General features: G+C 49.7%; 1 protein-coding gene across 2 annotated transcripts; it reads right to left on the bottom strand.

The window, feature by feature from the left end:
• Positions 1-825: 825 nt before the first annotated feature.
• Positions 826-20,961, bottom strand: ESPL1 (extra spindle pole bodies like 1, separase). Of its 2 annotated transcripts, none has more exons than XM_059683031.1 (31): positions 20,579-20,961; positions 20,174-20,266; positions 18,959-20,017; positions 18,632-18,736; positions 18,347-18,467; positions 16,255-16,391; positions 14,612-14,805; positions 14,068-14,307; positions 13,741-13,885; positions 13,502-13,640; positions 13,160-13,299; positions 12,045-12,179; positions 10,858-10,977; positions 10,212-10,383; positions 9,494-9,622; positions 9,213-9,369; positions 8,611-8,720; positions 6,760-7,745; positions 5,978-6,314; positions 5,634-5,795; positions 5,041-5,254; positions 4,752-4,939; positions 3,863-3,990; positions 3,605-3,727; positions 2,992-3,147; positions 2,711-2,881; positions 2,488-2,592; positions 2,227-2,342; positions 1,741-1,824; positions 1,417-1,581; positions 826-1,194 (listed from the first exon to the last, which is right to left on the bottom strand). In XM_059683031.1, the coding sequence occupies exons 2-31, from the start codon at positions 20,252-20,254 to the stop codon at positions 993-995; spliced, it is 6,321 nt and encodes a 2,106-aa protein (XP_059539014.1). In that variant the 5' UTR covers positions 20,255-20,266; positions 20,579-20,961; the 3' UTR covers positions 826-992. The 2 variants fall into 2 exon arrangements, with proteins under 2 accessions (XP_059539014.1, XP_059539013.1); XM_059683030.1 differs by having other exon boundaries at positions 20,654-20,961.
• Between the last annotated feature and the right edge of the window lie 1,346 nt (positions 20,962-22,307).

Raw genomic sequence — 22,307 nt, 5'->3', positions numbered from 1 at the left:
CAGAAGAGTCTGGTGGTAGAGAGAACAGTGAGGAGGCACGTTGTCAACCAAGCACAGCACACGTTTGTTTATTATTTTAATATATATTTTTTTATTTCAGAAAGGGAGAGGGAGAGACAGAAACATCAATGATGAGAGAAATCATCAATCTCTCCTGCACAACCCCTATGGGAAAGAGCCCACAACCTGGGCATGTGCCCTGACTGGAAATCCAACATAACTGTGACCTCCTGGCTCACAGGTTGGTGCTCAACCACTAAGCTACACTGGCGGGGCCGGCATAAGTTTATTAATATATAAGTTATACCATGTGTTAGATGTGAGGGATACATGAACGTGTAAGATATGTGTTTCTGAGGAAATTAGCAATCTAATTGGGGAGAGAAAACTATATATAAGCAGCAGAAGCCTACAAAACCTGCTACCAAAGCACACTGACAAGTGTAACAGCTATATGTGGGGAGAAAACATCAGCCTTTAACCTTTACTGAGGAGGGGGCAGGGGAAGTGAGGCATTAAAGCTGGTGTCACTCCCAGGATACCTCACGGCAAAAACAGGACAGATGTGATGGTGGTATCTGGTCAAGATTCTCCATGGGTCCATCTCTACCCTTAACAACTCTGTCCCCACTTAGGGCACCTTGATGCCCCTCTCTTTTAGCTTTTTCTGCTGAGGCCAAGCCAGGCCCCGTTTTGTCCTATGGTTTTGCCTTTCTTCCCAACGCTCTCAGATGCACTCCTGCAAGCTGCTCTATTTATAGTACCACATAGTGGGAGGAGGCAATAGTCTTGTCCTCAAATGTTTTCAAATGAACTACACAAAACTGGGTTTAAGCCATAAATCTTTATTATATTAAGGTTAAGTTAAAGGAAATGTTTCATATAAAATATTGGGGAAATCACTTAAAAATATTTACCCTGAGGGTTAAATCTAAGTATGGGAGGTAGAACAGTCACATGGCTTCCATCAGTGATAGGACCACTCCAAGGGGTCACTGCAGGGAGACAGGCAGGCCATAGGCTACAGGTGCAGCCCCAATAAGATACTTGAGTCGGGGAGCCTGGCGGGCCTGGTTGACATAGTAGAGAAGAGGGGCTCCTGGGCCTCCTCCAAGCCAGCCCTGCAGCAGCGCCTCCGTGTAGCGGTCGATGTCACGGTCAGTCACATCCCAGAGGTTACCCAGAAACAGGGGACTGGAAAAAAAAGAAGAAAAACAAAGGACTCTAAAACAGAACACATAGGAAAATACAATTAATAGTGGTGGTGGGTGAGTAGAGAAGATTGAGCTAATGAGGAAGTCCCTTGGAACTAGGATGGGAGGAAGGAGGGGCACAAAGGAGGAAGGATTTAAACTTCAGACCTAGGAAAAAACCTGGGGTGGGGACCTAGGATGGGCCTTGCCCCTAAAGACTCACCAGCCAGCCATGATATACTTGAGCACGATGCCAGCCCCCTCCAGGTTTCCATGCACAGCCAGGGCTGCACTGCTGCAGCCAAATAGCAGTGCCACTGCCCGACAGTTCAGCCTCAGGACAGCCTGCCCATCCAGGAAGCGGGCACCAGCCCCGTGCCCAGCATAGCTAAAGCAGAAGGTGAGATGAGTTTGACGTCGCTATACTAGGCCTCTGCTATGTCTCCAGAGGTGCCCTGAGCCGACCAGGGGCTTTAAAACCCCAAAGCAAACCAAAGCAATACCCTCTCTGCAACTGCTTCCCCACCTCCCCACCCTAAGCACTCACATATATAAGTCACGCTCCATCAGGGCCTCTTGCACCTGTAACGGGCTCGGCACCTCCCCAACCACTCCTTTCCAGCCAGATTCACTGCAGGGAAAAGGTAGGAGTAAGAATAAGGGTTATGCCCTAACCTGTCTGGTTCAGTGGGTAGAGCGTTGGTTTGCGGACTGAAGGGTCCTGGGTTCGATTCCAGTCAAAGGCACATGACAGGTTGCGGGCTCGATTCCCAGTGTGGGGCATGCAGGAGGCAGCCGATCAATGATTCTCTCTGATCATTGATGTTTCTATCTCTCTACCTCTCTCTTCCTCTCTGAAATCAGTAAAAATATATTTAAAAAAATAAAAGGCATAAGGGTCATGTGGCAAATTGGCAGAGGGATACTAATGAGAAGGTGGGCTGCAACATCTGATTCTTGAGAAAAGGACATGTTGTCCCTACGCGTTGTTGCTACCCCTCCCCACTCCGTTCCTTACTCTTATCCTCCTGACCTGCTAAAATTGGCTCGGAATTGCTCCTCTGTGCTTGACAGGTTGTTGTGAGGGTTCAGAACGTAGAAGGCACTGCGAGGATCCACCCCTTGGCTCAGCACTGGCGAGGCCCCAGACTGATGAGGAGACACTGGTGATTAGGATCCTGGTCTGGCTCCAACAAACTCCAAGCCCCATTCCATGACTGATCCATTCCTAAGACCCTCTCCTATCTTCCCAATAGCCACCAATCAGCCCCAGTCTGCACTGCCCGAATCCTACCTCTTTGATGATGGCGTAGCTGAGTAGGAAACGGAAGGAGGGCAGCCGCGTGACAGGCAGTGCCCGGAGGCTGGGCATGCTCTCCCATGGCAGCTTCTGCAGGTCCTGGGCAAAAAGCACTCAGAGGTTACGGTCCCTAGCCGGGTATACGCAGGAGTCAGAAGAGGGTGAATTGGTGCCCACTGCCCGCCAGGCACTGCCTCTCTGGCCCTTAGCTCCTTACCTTGTCCAGCACTAAGACAAGGTGCCTACTGCTTGGTATTGTCTGCCCCTGAAGACGTCCTATTGCCTCACTCAGGAGTTCTTGGGCTCGCTCTGGCTGGGCAGGGCACAGCCCATAGGCCAGGGCCTGAATGTCTTGATGGGTGAGGGTATTGGCACCACTGAACATGATCTGTAGGGGAAGAGTGGTCAGTGAGTGCCACAGCTTCCATTTCTACTTACAGTGGCAGGTGGGAAGGAATTAAATCTAGCTTCTTTCCCTTCCTTGATTTCTCAACTCACTTTCAGCAGAGTGGGATCAGGATATTTCCAGCCACATTCCCGCAGCAACTCCAGTAGGCGGGAGGCCTCCTGGGAGGGGCCCGGGTCCGCACTGCGTGGCAGCAGCAGCCCCCTCCAGCAGCCCAGCACATCCTTTTCTAGGGAAGCGATGAGGGCCTGAGTGCGGAAGAACAGGACCCTCAGTCAGAGATGAAGCAAAGTTTCTTTCCCCACAGGCACCGACATTCTGGAGATGAGGAAGTGGGCTTTCCAATGTGTGTATTTGTCTTACATATCTGCCAATGAAAAGGCAAGAAACTAGAAACGTTGTTCACTTGGTGAGACTCTGGGGAGTAGAAGTAAGAATCTGTTACATATCACTATAGACGGGTGGGCACCAGTCCTTTTTCCTGTGTGTGTATACCTTTAAGTGCTCCATTGCCATAACCCCTCAGGTTTGGGGCTCTTGTTTAAAGTCCTTCCCACGTAACGTAATTTTTTATTTAGGCCTACAATTCCAGAAAGGATTCGAGGTACCTTAGCACTGACAGGGCACCCCTGAGAAAGAAGACATTGGCACCCCCAGGTCATTCGTAGGACAGGCCTGACCCCACCCCACCTTGGGGACACACACCTCCATCCTATGGTCCAGCTCTAGCCGCCCTGTCCACCATTCTCGCTTGTCAGTACAGCTGCTGTTCTCTTTCTGTTCCTTCTGGATGGCATCAAATTCTTTCAGGGCCGAGCTCAGAGGAAGCTTTGGGAGATGGGGTTGTGAGATTTCTGCTTGTCCATGTGATCACCATCTCTCTATCCCCCAGCCACAGAATGTGAGCAGTCTGACCAGAAGCCTACCCCAGCCCAACTTTGCTCCCCGGCCCAGGAAACGTACCTTGTTCTGGGCAGTTGGGATCTGCACAGTGACTGGGGGATTGTCTTTTTCCAGCCGGGTCAGCAGGAGGGTGTTGCCCACCGTTCCAGGCTGGAGGGAGGCCAGGGCCAGCACACACACAGTCACCTCTGACACAGAATATACCCAGAATCATTTCAGCTGTTACAAGGAATTCCCCTCAATGTCTTCTGCACTCAATCCCTATCTGGCACTCAAGACAACTCTAAGAAGTCTCCCCTGGTCACTGGAGTTCCAGGTGCTCTCACTTGCCTAAGAGTTCCCTGGGAGCAGAGACCATGTCTTATACTTCTTTGTGTCCCTTACAGAAGTGAACAAAGGGCCCTGCACAGCAGGAGGCACTCAAATAATCTGTTAACGTGTCTCATGCTAGCGTAGGGAGCCCGTGGACATCTGGACTTACCCCTGAATAAAGACACTGAATTTGTTGGTAAGTCAAAGTTGAGGTTAAAAAAAAAAAAAAAAAAGACTTCCAGCCCAGCCAGTGTTGCTCAGTGGTTGAATATAAATCTATGAACCAAGAGGTCTTTGATTCCCAGTCAGGGCACATGCCCAAGTTGCAGGCTCAGTCCCTAGTAGGGGGTGTGCAAGAGGCAACCGGTCGATGATTCTCTTTCATCACTGATGTTTCTCTGTCTCTCTCTCCCCTCCCTGCTCTCTGAAATCAATAAAAATATATTATATATAAAAAAAGACTTCCAGATTTAGGGTATGTCTGTTTGGTGAGAATAACAAAATGACTAATCAATGAAAAGGTATGACATGTCCTTCCATAAGGATCATAAATCTATGTGAGCTAACTAATGCCTTAAACACCTTCACCCAGCCTTTCAGTAAGAAGATGAATAAAAGGACAGGAGAGCCACCATACCACTGGGGATCAGAGCCAGGCACTCCTGGAAACTCTCCTTCTCAGCCTGGGGGAAATGGCCAGATCCCGACGTTCTGAAGGAAAAGAGGTGCCGGAGGCGGGCCAGAGGGATACCTCCAGGCCTCTCCTGGAGGCTCAGCCCCTGCAGCTGGTCTGCTATTTCCAGTGGCTGGTGCTTCTGGGCTTTGCTGCAAGCAACACAAGCAGGGGTGAGTTCTCCCTCCTTCAAAGTCGGGACCCTCCCCCGCAATCTGCCCCAGCACAAGTCTTCGGGACGGTGGACACTCACTTGAGCTGCCTGTGGAGGTGGGTGAGCAGCTGGTGGCGACAGGTGATAGAGACAGACTCGGTGACAAGGTAGGCAGTGGCATAGGGATCCTGGTGACCCAGGCACAAGGCCAGGAAGCGGCAGAGGTGAGCGTAGAGCCCACTAGGAGGGCAGTGACTGACCCCACGGAAAGCAATGCTCAGTGAGTCACAGATGGAATCCACAGTAGAGACACCTAGACGAAGGTCGACACTTGCTATAGATGAGCCCCCTACTTCCTAGCGGACAGGAACTTGCCAAGGAGTCCCTATGTCAGCTCCGCCCTGGAAAGTAGCAGCTACCATTTACAAAGGGCAATGTGCCAAGTAGGGTCCTACGTAACTCACATGCGTGAACTTGCCCCATCCTCCCCAAACCCACTTGACAGTTAAGTCAAAAGCTCAGAGAGGCTGAGTGGCTGGCACACAGGTAGCAGAGAGTGCTGGAATTCAAACCCAGGTTCAGTGGCTACCAGATCCAGGTGGGGATCCAAGCCAGAACCAAGGACAGACTGGAAAAGCATTGGGATCAAGAGACCTAAAAGGCTCAGCCCTCTGCAAGTGACCGGACCTCACCAATGGCTATAGGGGCTGCGGGATGTTGGTGCCGAGAACCAAGATCCTTGTCTGTCTTCTTGCTTGGGCATAGGACGGGCAGCTCCTCTTTGCTGGAATCCCGTCTCAACAGTTCACATTCTCCTATGGCTGTGTCCGGCCCTGGAGCTGGTGTCTTCCCATCTGGGGAGAACATGACATTTCTACAGAGCTCCCTGCTCCTGCCATCCCCTTTGTTTTCCCTTCTAGGGTCCAGTCCGGAGCCAACAAAAGACTGTCTTTGGCACTAGTTATTTCTGTGCTTTGGTCCCAGGCAGCCTCCCCCCAAACATATGCATCCCTACCTCCCACCTTTGCCATCATACCTGCGGCCGAGTCTTCCCCATCAGAGCCCCGGAGGACCTCAAAGCTCATTTCCATCTGGTTGTCAGTCAGTTCCTCCTCAGGGATGGTCCGCATAATCTCAGGGCCCAGCTCCTCACCATATCCTGACGCCACCTTCTTGGTTCTCCGGGTCCTGCCGCTGCGGCCAGAGGGCCCGAGGGCACTACCTGGGTCAGCCACCACATCAGTCTTCACACTTGGGCCCTTCCTAGCCTGGCCCCAGCCTCGCCCCCGAGAAGCAATGCCCCGTCTCTTGGGCTCCTCTGCAAGCCGTGCCTCAACTGGGTCTTCCAAGTCACTGTCATCACTGAAGTTCACCTGGGATGGGAGGGAAAGAGAGAAGGGCCAAGGGGCCTTTAGTGACAAGACATCCTCTGACAGCAGATGGCGCTGTGGCGGCACCGACACGGAGGCCATTGGGGAAGATTTAAGAATTAACCGCCCACAAATACTGCCACCTTCAGTCAGGGGCAATAACTCCTGGGCGTGGAGACAGGGAGAGGAGGGGGCACCAGAAGATGAGGAGGAAGGGTGGAAGGGGAAAGGAATCCTCAAGTTAAGGCAAGTGCCTTCTGGTCAAAACAAAGGAAGACTAGGAACTAGTTCTTCCTGTGGAAGATGGAGGGGTCCTGAGGTAACAGGGGAGCTCAAGGTGCCGCCAGGCCCTGGGAAGCTATTCCCTAAGGGCCCCTACTCTATAGAACTCTCCTCTAGGACCATCCCCACCCAACACCAACACTGCCTGGCCCCGATCCCACCTCACCTTCAGGCGCGTCTGGACTCTCTGTTGTACCTTCGGGGCCTTGGGAACCTCAGGTTTGCTCTTTGTAGGACATACTTCCTCAAACACGGTGAAAGGGACTCGAGGGCCAGCCTGCCTAGGCCGGCCAGGGGGCTTAGGTGTACACGGTGTTCCTCCACCTTCCCGACCTTTCCGAGAGGTATTGTGGACGGGCAGGGCAGCAGAGACCTCCTGTTGGCGCCCTCGCCTAGAATGTGTTTGCTTCCGAAGCTTAGCAGGCTCTGAGCCTGGGGGAGTCTTTATTGATGGTGGCTGCCAGCCCCAGGAGCTTGCAAAAAGTTGGGTAGTGCAGCAGCTATGGCCAGCCAACTTCGTAAGGGCCTGCATCAGGAGCAGGCTGGCTCGCCAGGGCTCCAGGTGGGGTATCCGTGCTGCCACAAACTTCAGCCCTGACTCTAGGACCTTCCTCAGGCTGTTTGATGGCTGGCTCAGCCCCTCCTGTGCCAGCTGTGCGTATGCCTGAGCCAAGATCTCATCAAAGAGGCGCGAGTCGGGGTAGGGAGGTACTTTGTGATTCAGGGAAGCTTGCAGGGCTTGGCTGAGGCGCTCAGTGGCTGCAGGGCAACCCTTCAGCACCACCTGCAGGAGATTCAGACCCTGGGCCTGATGGCCCAAGGCCAGTCTCACCCCGGCTGTGACCAACACCCAGCGTAGACAGACTGCCGAGAGGACAGGGCTGGCACAGAGCGAGCAGTCACAGGTGGGCAGATGGGTCAGGAAGCCAGGGCTGGGTTGGGGCTTCGTTTTCAGGATTGGGGAGGAGTTAGCAGAAGGTGCAATGGGGCCAGGCTCCTTGGCCACAGTGGCCACCAGCTCCAGAACAGGGCCTCTGAGGAAGGGCTCCTCCTCTGGGAGCTCTAGAGGACGGGGGCCCGGGGCCCGCTGCTTCCCCTTCTGCAAGTGGACTTTCTTCACAGAGTCTGGGGGCTGGGCTGGTCCACAAAACTCTGAGGAGAGAGCAGAACAAGAATGATAAAACTAGGAGACATGATGCCAAGTGCTTCTCGAGCTACCCCAGGGTCCAACTCCCTCATATGTGTGTTCATTACTTACTAATTACTCACATATTACTGTACTAACATACTAAATATTAATGTGGTTTATTCTTTTGTTTTAATAAAATCCCTAATGTTTTCTTTCCTTTCAACAATGGACCAACACAGCCGACAAAGCCCCCATTATTTGCAGCTCAGAAGACTGCGTGGTGCAGTAAAGCAGGCCAGCACCAGGAGGCCCAAGTCTTAATCCTGGCTTCTGCCCCTGACTAGCCCCGTGATTCTGGCCTAAAACATTGAATTTCTCAACTGTCTTATTTTACAAAATGAAAAAAAAAAATCCATGGTCCCAATTGACTTTTCAGGGTATTGTGTGGGTCAAATGAATTACTAGAGATAAAAGGGGCTGATAAGAAAAAAAAATCATAAATACAATATTTTATCATTAGCTTAAGCCTCCTGAGGACACTATATTTGTATTGTCTAATACAATAGTCACTAAATACATGTGGCTACTGAATGTGTGGAATGTGGTAAGTGACTGAGGAACTGAATTTTAAATTTTATTTAAATTCCATTTAACTATAAATGGCCCAAATGTATTAGATGATACTGAAAACTAGAACCAAATAGGGTTAGTTCTGGACAGGTTATCCGAAGGAGGGGCACCAATGGTCTGATTGAAATAAAGGGAGTTTGGCCCTGGGACCAGAAGTCTCTGATTTAGAAGGAAACCAAACCCTGACATAGAAAGTTTTGTTAAATAGTGTATGTGTCCCTCTTACCATAGCCCATGGGCATGGGCATGGCTGCTCACCTGTGCAGGACTCAAGCAAGAACAGAACCTGCCGCAGGTCCGACTGACAGAGGTCAATGTCATTGCGTGCCAGCTCCAGCTCTCCCTTCAGCACCAGGAACAGGGCACACCTTGTTGGGAGAGGAGATAATAACCAATTAATGGAATCCTTTGCCTTCCTGGAGAGTCTTTTTTTTGCTCCTTTCCTAGGCAGAGCCATCAGTCTTTTCCAGCCTCCGCTCCCCGGGGAAAACCTTCTACGCTGCCCTCAAACCAACTCCTCCTTGTGTGTGAGGACAGGATTTCCCAAACTGCATTATTTAAAAAAAAAAAAAAAAGGATCCTGTGGACAAAGAGATTTAAGGAAAGACTGTACACTAGATCTCCCATTTGGAGATTTATAATGTGTATTAGCATATTGGAGGACATGAGAAGTCCGATAGGAAATTAAAAAAGTCAAACCTTGATTAACTCAGCACTTCCACTTATTTAGCCACGGGAGGGGTTCCACCAACCCCTCCACACATAACATGTTATTAATCTGTGGAATAGTTTGGGAACCCATAGTCAAGGCACAGGCACTCAGGTTCCAGAACCGGCTTCCTCTTGGTCCCTGTACTCACTGGCGCGGTATCTGTAACTTCGTTGTCAGTTTCAGGGCCTCCAAGCAAAAGGCCTTGGCTTCGCTCACACTGCCCAGGCGGCCCAGGTGGGAAACCAGCTTCTCGGAGCAGCTCAGCACCTCTGTAAGCACCTGCCATTTTTGTACCAGATTTTCACCTGCAGTAGAGGAGAGAGACAAGACCACGATCAGTCATAGCCTGGATCCGCTGGAGACGAAACTGCCAGCCCCACCATCTCGCCGTTTATTCTTACAGGACGTTGCGCTCCTCCGTGGACTCACCATAGTCCAGAAAAGGTGTCTCCACGGCTGCTTTCTGAGTCGAGAGTACACCACTGCCCATGAGCAAGAGGACGATGCTTCGGAGAAGCTTGTGGGAGTCGATGAGTGCTGTCTCAGGTGTCTGCCAGCCTGTGCCAGTGAGGGAGGAGGGGACAAGAAGGGAGATGATGTGGCCTGAACTTCACCACCTTCAACTGTTAAGATAGCAAATGCAAAGCATGCTGCTACTCTTTTCCATAGGCACCTAAGGCAGGAAGAGCTAATCAATCACAGAACTCCCTGAGACTACATGGGGTCCCAGAAACATTGTGGGTATAGTATTCCAGGCAGTCACTAGGCAATCGATTCAGCAGCGGTTCTCAACCTGTGGGTCGCGACCATCGGAAAACACATATAGCGTATCAGATATTTACATTACGATTCATAACAGTAGCAAAATTACAGTTATGAAGTAGCAACAAAAATAATTTTATGGTTGGGGGTCATCACAACATGAGGAACTGTATTAAAGGGTCGCAGCAATAGGAAGGGTGAGAACCACTGGATTAGAGTCAGTAGGAGAACTGAAACTCATTTGCTATCCCAGGCCTGTTCTGTGCAGCTTCTGGTTAGGCTCATCCACATAGCTGGACAGCAGAGGGGACAAGGGCTGAGAAGAGTTGACAGTGCACAAACCACACACATCAACCAAGGAGGGCCATTCACCCTATTCTTTCACCTTGGGCACAGAGTTGCTTCCACAGAGAGGCTGAGAGGCTGTCTGATGAGAGGCTAAGGTAGACTGCCACCAGCTGCAGGGCCTGGACACGCAGCAAGTACCAGGCCTTGGATGACTTTTGGAGGGCAGGATCCTGAAGCACAGCCAGCAACAGAGAGGCGCCCTCTGTCACCTGAAGAAGGAGGGGGTCCAGAGGAAAGCAGTGAGGTCAGATTGGCAATTCAGAGCTTGAGATGCCCCTGGAGATCATCAGGCCCAATCCCCTGCTGTTCAGAATGATAAAAGCTATAAAAAACAACTATAACCTAAGACTTGGAAAAGTCACACAGCTAGTTTATGAGGAAATGCAGGTGTTTTTGGATCCCACTGGATTTCAGGCCAGGGCTCCAGTGTCATCCCAGTTCCTATTCAGGGAGACTTTCCTCCTTGCCCTGAGGAAACTGGAGAAAAAGGGAAAGGAAAGTATCTCTATTGGAGGAACACTGGTGAACAATTCTTTGGAAGGCAAAGCTAGGAAACAGCATTGCTTCTCAGGGTCAGGAATATTCTTAGCTCCAGGGAATTCTCAGAAGCCAGACAAAGATCTAGAAAATCCTAAAATCCTTCTAATACCCAGGACCTTTGGGTGTACGAACGTGAGGAATACCTTGTGGCAAGCATAGTAAAGTTGACTTCTCAGTACGTCACAGGTCAGGGAAAGGAGCAGGTACGTGTCAGTGGTACGATCCAGAAGCTTCAGACTTGATTCCGCCTCTTCCAGGTGTAACTAAGGGAGCAATCGGGGTTTGCAAGCATACTGGTGAGGAGAGGCAGCCCGAGCCTTCAAATTAAAGTGGATTAAAGCATTCGCAAGCAAATGTCAAACATGTCTAATTAAATATCATTTCAAATATTATAATCTACACAGGAGTTATTCGCTCACTAAAATGTTCATTGAGTACCTTTTAGTTAACCGCTATGTTAGAAAGACAAATGAATAAGGAGTAAGTAGGACCTTCCAACCAATAGCTTGTAATGCAGTAGGCGCACAGGCAATCCAATATAATCGTGACATAATACCATTAGTGCTATGGGGACTCAGGGAAAGGGGTTGATTCTGCCCTTGAAGAACATGTGAAATGCTTTACGAAGAAGCAAAGAATTGAGCTAGGCCCTGAAAAGAAAGTACAGGTTTACTGAATGAAAATAAGCAGGTCGGGGGGGGGGGGGGGGGTGGCGGGGGGGGAAGGCGCGTTTAGGGTGGAGAAACTAAATCAACCAAAGACAGAGCGGCACATGCAAGGAATATAAAGTAACTGGGACAGATCGGCATAAGGTTCATGGTAGGGAGTGGCAAGAAAAAATGTGAACCAGAATACAGAAGGTGTCAATACAAAGTGAAGGGTCTGGACAGTATCCTTTAGGTAATGGAGAAGCCAAATTAAAATCCTTTAAGTAGGAAAGAGATTAAGATCAGATCTGTTCCTAAAAAGACCATGAGAGTAGCAACCGTGGAAAAGGAAGAAACTGGAGGCAAGGAGACCAGCTAGGAGACGTGGTAACAGTCCTAAGTGAAGGAGGATCAACCAGGGCAACAGAAATTAATGACAAATATAGGACTGGCATCATATTCCTGATGCAGAATCTATTAGACTCAATGAACAATGGGTTTTGCAGTGAGAGGAACTAGATGCCTGCCTCCCAGCCACTCCACACTTTATGAGCCTCCAGCTGAAAGTGGTGGTAGAAGGCAGCAAAGAGGCCCCTTTAGTATCCTATCTTCTAAGAGAAAAGATGGGTTACTACAGCCATGTCTCCCCTGCAATCCCCAGGCTAGACAGGCTGGGCACTCACCTGGGCATAGCTGGGACAACCGAGTGTCAGCAGAAGTTGGGCGACATGGCAGGAGGAGCCAGCTGCCTTCGCGTGGTCCTCTAGTCTCTGGGAGACGATCCGTACAAGCAGGAGGACCTCCAGAGCCTGCAGGGGCTGGTTGGCCAATAGCAGCAAGTTTACCCAGTTCCTGCTCAAGCCTCTATTTCTACCCTCTGCTCCTGAGCCCTTTGGAAGCTTGGTCTGACCTCTGGCTGGAATGTGGCTACCCGGACAGAGCAACCATCAGCCCTTCTCAGGGAGCCTGAGCAGAGAGCAGTGAGGGAGCCTGCAAACCTTCCTACCCCCTTCTGTTTGAAAGCCTAGACGCCAGTCACCATCAATAGCCAGGGTTTACTGAGTACTTGCTCTGTGTCAAGCACTGTGCCAAGAGGTCTACATGCATCAACTCATTTTATCTTCATAGCAATTCTAATCCCAATTTAACAGATGAGGAAACTAAGAATCACATCGGTTAAGTTGTCTACATTCACATAATAGGTACGTGGTAGAGCCAAGACTCAGATCTACGGCTGAGGAAGATTCCCAGGTTCCCCGTGCTAGAAACAGAGCCTAAAGACCCACAATGACAAAGATCCTTTAAGTGCCATGTTCTTTTTCAGGGGTTCCTAATGTGGGCCCACCCTTCTAATGTGGGATCCAAGGAAGAGCTTCAGGGAGTCTGTAAAACCTTCTGACAATGCATGTAAATATGTAGAACTGTGTCTACAGGCATGTATGTGTTTTTCAGGCATTTATGGTCTCCAATTATCTAATAATTAATATAATAATTACGGTTTACATTTGAGTATTCTGTTTATGTGCAGCATCTCCCATGCATTAGCTCACCAAGTGCTAACAATGTTATGAGGTAGTTATTATTATTATTACCTTCATTTCAGAAATAACGGAGCTTGGCCTGAGAAGGTTAAGTAATGTGCCTGAGGCCATGCACTAATGAATGACGGAGCGTGGATTTAAACTCAGAGAGGCTGTGATAGAGCCCACACTGGGCTCCTTGGCTTCTCAGCAGGTACACAGGCAAAGAAAGTGAAGGCACTGGGTTTCTGTTCTGGGTCAATGTCCTGCCCCATTACCTTTGCCACCAGCTGATAGAGGGCCGCTAGGATCTGCAGCGAGGCTGCTGTCTGCTGGAGACACCGCACAGTGGGGGCCTGCCCCTTTGTAAGCACCGCCTTCCACAGGGCCAGGGCTTGGTCCAGGCATTTGGACTGAGCTACAAGTCAGAAGAAAGGGACCAGCCACTCTCTCAGCGTGGGCCATCTGGGGAGAATGCCACCTTCTCCATAACACCCTCTGCTCTTTTTGCCCACTCACCTCCCAGCCTACAGGGCCAGTCTCCCCCACACCTGGGGTGTCCGGTTGGCTCTTAGGAAGCCACAGAGACTATCCCAGCACACTATGACCATGGTCCTTACCAGCATCTGCAGCCAGGTTGAAGGCAATGTTACTGTATAGGAAACGATCTTCCTGGAGTTTATCTTCATAGTTCAGGTCATTGACTTCAAATTCCTCCAGGTTACTAGGAGCCTGGGCTCTCCGATCTCGCTCAATACCCTGGATGAGAGATCAGGGTAAAAAAAAACAGGGCCAGTGCTAGCTTATGGGGACCCAGGGAGCACAAGTCCTGTACCCAGTGCTGCTCAGCCCCACATACTTCCTGCATTTTGGCCTCCAGGGTACAGATGTAGAGCCACAGGAGGGCCTGTGCTTTATCATCCAGGAGCTGGTCTTCGGCCTGAGCCTCAGGCCTCACTGATTCCAGAAGCTGTAGGGCTTCCTGGATTGCATCCAGGGCAGAGCTGGAAGGAGAGGGTGCACCTAATTGGAGCCTTCTGCAGGACTGCTGGCCTCACCCTCTGAATGAGCTCCCATGGCCACAAACAGAAGGGAGTGCTCAGGGACACAGAGAGGGAAACAGGCTCCGCAGAGTCAGAAGACCCAGGGCAAGAAACAAGAGTGGGCTCCCCACTTTCCCCCTTACCAGTCAGTCTGCTGGGCAAAGTCATGGTAGCAGAGCACCTGAGCTAATTCCACCAGATGGACGGCTCGAGCCCAGGTCCCAGCTGGTGTCTCCTCGGGGCTCAGCTCCAGGAGGTCGCAGATGACATTGAACCGTTCCTGCCCTGTGTCAGCCCGCACCGCCTTGTAGGCCTGCAGCTCCTCCCTGAGCAGGAAGGACAGGGTCTCCGGGTCCCAGCCGCTCAGGCTATCTCGCAGAGTTCTGAAAGAGGGTGGGCTCAGCACCTGGGGAACCGTGAAGCATGGAGCCTCTACCCCAGGCCAAGGAGTCCCAGCTTTGGCTTACTGAGAGCTCAGTAAGTTTCCAGTCATGAAAGCAAGAACACTACCTGCCACCACCGTTTCCCTAGTACCGAGCACAGTGCCTGGCACACAGTAGGCACTCAGTGAACAATAATGGAGGAATCAGTGCCCTTTTCAGACATAAGGATGAACATAACCATGAATACGAAAAGCCAGCCCTAGCCATGGGGCAAACCTGGTTGTCCTACCTCCCCCCAACTCACCTCAGCTGTAGCTCCCTGTCTCCAGCTCTGGCTGCATCCATCTTAACCCGGACCCAGAAGGTGACTGGCTCAGCCATGTGTTTGGGGCCACAGGGCCGTAGGGCTGCCAGCCACAAAGTCACCATCTTGCATCCATGGGCCTGTTTACCCAGTTTCTTCAAACTCTCTACATGTAGCCGGAAGCACCTGTGCAACTGACCAGAGAAAGGAAACAGACCAAATTGGAGAGGGGACCCAATGAATACGTACAGTGGGAGAGGACATGCAGATACAGGTACATATATCACCTGGTGGGGGTGGGTGGGGTCCTCTGACCAACACCCCTGCCCTAAAGCAGGAGACACCTAGGAACTAAATACCCTGGGTGCTCTCAACTTGAGGCTTCAGTCCAACCCACCCACATATTCAGTCTTCACCCTGAAAACCTCCTCTTCCTCCTATAATCCTCCCATAAATCAGCTGACTCCTCCTTCTCCCTTCCCCACTGCCAATCATTTACCAGGTTAAGCCTTGACTTCTTTCACCCATCAGCTCTTTCTATCCCTTGGGAAGCTCCTTCAGTTCGGACACCCACCCTCTCCAGCCTAGGCTACTAGGGCAGCCTGGGTGCCCGGTATTGTCCTTGCACTTCGTTTATTCATCACAGTGATGCCAGAGAAATCCAAGACGCCAATCTGCTATCACGCTGCCACTTCAATCCATGTACCTCATGATGAAACCCAAGGCCCTCTACGACCCACCTTGCCTGCCAATCCAGACAACCCCTCATTTCATGGGTATTCTTGCTTTAAGACAGTGGGACTCCTTCTGGTTGTCCAAAGAACCATTTAGGAGAACACTTTAAATATCCAGATGTCTGAGCCCCAGCACCATAGACTCTGATGCAATTGGATGTAATTAGCTTAGGGCAGGCATTAGAATTTTGTTAAGTTTACTCAGGTGATTTTAATGTGCAGCGAGGCTGGGAACCACTGGCTTAGAACAAAACTAAGTATAAAAAAAGAGTAAAGCCCTAACCAGTTTGGCTCAGTGGACAGAGCGTCGGCTTGCGGACGCAAGGGTCCCAGGTTCGACTCCGGTCAAGGGCAAGTACCTTGGTTGCGGGCACAGCCCCAGTGGGGAGTGTGCAGGAGGCAGCTGATCGATGTTTCTCTCTCATCGATGTTTCTAACTCTCTATCCCTCTCCCTTCCTCTCTGTAAAAAATCAATAAAATATATTAAATAAATAAATAAATAAATAAATAAATAAATAAATAAATAAATAAAAAGAGAGTTAAAAAAAAAAAGATTTGCCCTGGCCAGTGTGGCTCGGTTGGAGCATTGTACCGTGCACCAGAAGTTCTCGGGTTCAATTCCCAGCCAGGGCACATACCTAGGTTACAAGCTCAATCCCTGGTGTATGGGAGGCAACCAATCTATGTATCTTTGTCACATCAATGCCTCTTTCCTCTCTCCCTTTATCCTCTCTTTTATAAATAAATAAGTAAAACTAATTAAATGACAGTACAGGTGAGGTCTGAGAAGTAATGGTGCCAATATGTAGCTCCTAACACCGTACTCCAAACAGGGTCTTGGACAGGCCCTTTCATGCTACTCAAGCCCCGTCCTTCCCCCAACATAACCTCCCTCCCCATCCTCATACCTTCTCAGGAGGCACTTCAGGATAGGTACTTGGCTTCGCCAAGCCCAGGCACTGACAGAAGGGCTCGGAGATGGCACAGGCCTCGGCATAGAGCTTGTGACTATAGAAACTGTAGGCCAAGTTACTAGTGTAAGAGGCTGCAAGAGAGAAAGAACAGTTGGCACAGGAATGGTTCCCACTGCCCTCTGCTGTTGGGACCGCTCAGCAGCTTCCAGATCAGACAGGACACCTATTGCTAGGGAATGAGAAAGGAGTAGCACTCCCCTTCCTGCTCCAAGTTAGCCCATGTCCTCCATACCAGCCAGGCCTTCTGCACTCATGTTACAAAAGCAGAGTCCTCATTCCCAAACAGGGCTCATCTCTCCGCACATTCCAATCCCTGTCTTCATCTCACTTCAAAGGTCGGCATTTTAGGAAAATACTATGGCCTGCCCCTTTCCTCCCTCTCCTTCCCTCATTCTACTGAAGCCACAGAGCCTCCTTGCTATTCCCTGAACACACCAAACCCTCTCCTAGTTTAAGGCCTTGGCACTGGCTATTTCCTCTGACAGGGATGTCCTTTCCCAGGTGTCTATGTGGCCAACTCCATCACATCCTCGGTTTTGCTCATGCATCCTCTCAATGAGGCTTACCCTGACCATCCTGTTTTAAATGGTAACTTGCACCCCCTCACCCACTTGAAATCTTAATTCCCTTATCCTGCTCTACCTTTCCTTTCCCCCATACTTCTGATCACTTTCTAACATGTTGGCAATTCAATTATTGTACTGTTTATTATCTTTCTCCCCAAACCAGGATGTGGCTCCATGAGGGCAGGAATCTTTTGTTTACTGACAATATTCAAGTATTCAAAACAGTGCTTAGCACATAGTAGATACAGATGGCTGGAAGAAAAAGTCAGTCTTCAATACTCTGTGGGAAGAATTTTCATACTAATAATTTTTGACTCCTGCTGATATTTCATCTCTATAACATGGTTCAACCACTGAAAACATGAATATAACAAGCTCTCCAAAACCTTCAATGACTGAACGCAATAGGTGTATATGATTTAGACTAAAGGGCCATGCCTTTTGTAAACTGAGGGGGAAATTTATAAAATACAAAAATAGGCAAAACTAATCTATGCTGGTTGGACAGTGGTTGCTGTTGGGGGTTAGTGAACAGAAGGGGGCACATGGAGTCTAAATGATGCTCTTACTTGAACTAGATGTTGGTTACAAAGTATGTTCCCTTTGTAAAAAAGATCCATCAAGCTGTACATTTATGATTTTAGTACTTTTCTGTAAGTGTATTTTAATTAAAAGGGGGGAGAGAAGTATATATGTTAGTTAATAAAAACATAGCATATCTCCAGAAGGATATATAAGAAATTGATCATATTATTGCCTCTGCAGAGGCAGACTTGGGTAACTAGAATTAGGAGTGGAAGAGCTTTTCACTGTATGCCCTTTTGTGCAAATTGAATTTTGAACCAGGTGAATGTTTCATCTGGTTTTAAAAAATTAAACTGTAAATGTTCTTTAAAATTTAAATATATAGCCCTGACCAGTTTGGCTCAGTGGATAGAGCGTCAGCCTGCGGACTGAAAGGTCCCAGGTTCGATTCTAGTCAAGGGCATGTACCTTGGTTGCGGGCACATCCCCAGTAGGGAGGTGTGCAGGAGGCAGCTGATCGATGTTTCTCTCCCATTGATATTTCTAACTCTCTATCCCTCTCCCTTCCTCTCTGTAAAAAATCAATAAAATATATATAAAAAATAAATAAATAAATAAATAAATTAAATAAAATTTAAATATATAGAAAGGTCATAAAGTTGCACATCAAGTACAAACGTTTTCATGGAACAAATACCAAACCAGATTTCAAAACCAATGAGAAAAAAGTAGTATCTGCTATTACAAGTTAGTTTCATCACTTCTTCTCTGCTGTTAAGTACAGAGTAACTGATACTTACACACATCTTTTTCACTCCCTCCTTGAACCATAAGGAGCCCCCACAGTGGTCAGAACCATTCAGCAAGTGCTATTTGCCCGCCTAATGAGTGATGACCCTCCCCAGAACCTTGTAGCTGGGCCCCAGGGCACTAACCAGTCATCCCCAGGTAGTCAGTCAGCTCTTGGCCTGACAGGCCCTCTAAGGCCTCCAGCATCCAGCAAACAGTAGATTTACAACTTTCCACCAGCTGGGCAAGGTCAGCCAAGTCAGCTACCTGCAGGGACAAGAAGGGCTGAGGGTGAGAGGAGACATAATAGGTACGTGACACCCACCCCACCCCATACCTAAAGCCATAGCCACCCCCAAAGCTCTACTGAGGGCAGTAGAACAACCCCAGATGCTAGGACATGTCCAGGCTTTTGGATTCCCAGACGGTACCTGGCAGCCTTGGGCAAAGTCATAAACCACCACAGTATAGAGGTGAAGCCCCTGAAACTGCAGCTGAACCAAAGACTGCTGCTGCTTGGAGGAGTCCCCACAGACCTGAGGAAGGAAGGGGAAGGTTAGTTTGAGGAGCAGAGATAAAGTGTGAGCTCCAGGGGAAAGACTGACCCAGAGTCCTAGAGAATTGACACAACCCAGAGAGCAGGAAGGACATCAGGAAGGACCACTGCCCCCTCGGGAGAGACTAGGCTGCATAGTCCAAGGAGGCAGCCAGGGCTTAGAGCCACATCCCCACCCTATCTCCAGGACCTTATAACTCACACCATCCTGAAGCTGTCGAATGAGGGAGCAGTACCCGCCAAGAAGAGCAAAGAGGCTCAGAATAGCATCAGGTCCATAGCGCCTCTTGCTACCCCGCTCCAGGCCCGAGAGGAAGAACTGGCAGCTGTCATACAATGCCCGCAGTGGGGGTGACGGTGCCTCCATGCTGCTGTTCAGGATAGCGGATGCCTTGATCAGGAGCTTGGCCACTGCCTGGGTTTCTCCCTCCTGGACCTGTAGCATTTTTACCCCCAGCTGGCATATCTGGAGGCTGGCAGCCAGGCTGGTGTTCCTTAGGTAATCTTGGGCCTTCTTCACCGCCCTAGTGGCCTTGGCATGGAGGTGGCTCCAACAGAGGCGACGGCAGTGTTCCAGGGTGAGCTCCAAGAGACAGAGGGCCCTCTGGGGAGACAGAGGACCAGGGGAGTCCCCTTCCTCACCCACCAAGAGTCTAATCACATGCCTAGAGAGCAGGTCATCTAGGAAGTCAGCATCTGCTTCACTCAAACCATGCCCACTGGCATCAAATAGCTGATGGGCAGCTACCACTCGACAGGCTGTTGGAGAAGCAAAGTGAGGGATCTCACAAGGGATACTTTCATCCTCTAACAATACTAGAAAGCTCAAGGCCTTCAGTCGAGCTGAGTATGCAGCTTGTGGCTCCGCCAGGGCTTCTGCCCCTTTCCAAAGCAGAGAAAAGCTGCCCCGAACCACAGCCTCATAGTCTTGGGGAGCAGCTTGTCGAGAACACTGCAGCAAACAGGCATGGAGGGGTTGAGCTAATCGGAGTGTGGCCTCTGGGATTCCCTGTGCAGCAACATTCCGCAGAAAGATGAAGAGAATTCGTTCCAGGTAGAGGGGTGGGCACTGGGGGTTGGACACCAAGTAGCCATTGCAAGCCAGCTCTGCCAGCTCCAGCAGGCTTTCCAGGTGCCTGCGGCAAGCCAGCTTGGCAGTCAGCTGCTGGTTGCAAGCCCTCAGAATGGCATCACAAGTATGTCTTCTCTCCGCATCAAATTTGCAGCTGGGAAAACTGGCTGGAGGTTTGGACAGGAACTCCTAGGAGGAGAGGAAGATGTGAATGGGACAAAGGGAAAGAGATAAGGAAAGGAACTATAAATGAAGTTGGTACTAATCTGTCTCTTCCAATAAGGCAGAAACAAAACAGCTCAGCTTGGAAAGCCAGGTGAATGTAGAGCCAGACAGCACCCACACCTTCAAGTCAGGCAGCAACTCTTCAGCTTCCTTCGGGCTGCTTAGCAGAGTCCCAAAGTTGACTCCTTTAAAGCTCCTCATGGCGCTGGAGGGCTAGGGGAAAGGAGACGGATTAGAGAGGGCGGAGAAGATTCGTAATGGAGTTAAATGAAGGGCAGGAGCAAAGAATCTCATTAGAAATCTTAAAGGAAAAAAGCCGAGGCCAGGACGCCGGGCTCCCGTTATAAACCGAAACTTCCACTTTTCCTTCTAGGCGGCCGATCCCTGGACTCACTCTACCCGTCCCACCACCCCAATGCCCCACAGAGCCCTTCAACACCTACCAGGGCGTCCCGAGACCTCCGACCCTCCCTGGCAGAGCCGCCCCCGCCTCTCCCTCAAGTCAGGGTTGGGAACCCCATTCACCTTGGTGCGTACACAGGTTCACGAGTTCCTCCTTGCTGCCCCAGAGGTGCCCACCTTTGCAGGTCTAAGACTTACCCGCCAGGCTGAGTACTCCGCCAAGGACCCAAAATGTAGCCTTCGTTTCCGCGCCAGCCCCCTCCTTTCAAATATCCCCAGCGACCAATCAACGAGAGCTGCGTAACGCCGGCGGGCCGCGCGGAGCACTGGGAGTTGTAGTTTATCTGCCGCGCTGCATCGTCACGTGAAGCCAGCCTACCGGGTCCTGCTGATCCGGGCGTTAAGACCTCTTGGGGGCGCGAGTTTCTCCACATTTTCAAGTCGAAACCGAGTTCCTCTGCTACTGGTGGGTTAGTCGCTATCGGCTAGGCCAGCCTTTTGCCTCTTTCTTACCTTTATTTTCAGAGTTCAGAACGAGTTTAAATTTCAAGAGAAGAGAAATAGGATAAACAACGAAAATAACTTACTTGGAAACTCAAGTGGTTTGGGTTATTAGAAAAAAAGGGCATAACCTTTCATGGAATTATTTTTCTTTTTTTAAATCATATAATAATAATAATAATAATAATTATTATTATTATTATTATTATTATTATTATTATTATTATTATTTTCCAGAGAGGAAGAGAGGGATAGAAACATCAAGAATGAGATGGCTGCCTCCTGCACGCCCCCTATTGGGGATTGATCTCACAACCAGGACATGTGCCCTTGACCAGAATTGAACCGGGGAACCTTCACTCAGTAGGCAGACACTCTATCCACTGAGCGAAACCGGCTAGGGCTGGAATTCTTTCTTTTAAATATATTTTTTATTGATTTCAGAGAGGAAGGGGGTGAGAGACAGAAACATCAAAATGATGAGAGTGAATCATTGATCGGCTGCCTCCTGCACGCCCCCCACTGGGGATGGAGCCCACAACCCAAAAGCATGTGCCCTTGACCAGAATTGAACCTGGGACCCTTCAGTCTGCAGGCCAACGCTGTATCCACCGAGCCAAACTGGGCTGGAGTTCTTTAAAAATGTAGTTTGTGGGGGCACTAACATGAGTACCATGGCGACTTCCAGCACTCTACCTACCAGCCTTGCTCCTTCCATCAGTTGGATTGTATGTGGAAGACAGAGGATCTAGCTCTCCTTAATGAGGATATAGCTCTCTTGAGTATAGGGTGGTGGAATGGGGGTTGTGAGTGTCGGGAAGAACTAGGAAAATTCATTCACCAGAATATTTCTTAGTTTTTAATGACATGTTTGGTAAATACTAACTACTTCTCCAAACATACAGATTCAGTTGGCTCTGCTTTTCTTTCCTTCCTCCACCAAAGAATTCAATTCAAAACTCTAGTCTTTGGCAGTTAGATTTTTCCTGATGAATTCTATCGAATACCAGAGGTCCTCAAACTACGGCCCGCGGGCCACATGAGGCCCGCCGGGTGTTTTTGCCGCCGCTGCCTGTCCTGCTTAGCAGCCCACTCGTCCGGGGCCCACAGTGCGCATGTGTGGAATGTCTGAGGGACAGTGAACTGGCCCCGTGTTTAAAAAGTTTGAGGACCTCTGGAATAAACCATTCTCTATCATCATTTTTCTTCATCACCATCAACTTCTTTTAGGAGCTGAAAATCTAGTAGGGAAGACTAAACAAACAAACAAGAACTACAACTTCTCCAAGGATTCTCAACATTGGGATGGTAAAATTAATGCAGGTGCTGTGTGTACATGACACACATATCT

This window comes from Myotis daubentonii, chromosome 2 (assembly GCF_963259705.1).
Source record: "Myotis daubentonii chromosome 2, mMyoDau2.1, whole genome shotgun sequence".
Classification (NCBI taxonomy): Eukaryota; Metazoa; Chordata; class Mammalia; order Chiroptera; family Vespertilionidae; genus Myotis; species Myotis daubentonii.
Note: the sequence above shows the minus strand (reverse complement) of the source record. Positions and strands in the feature narration are given on the sequence as shown.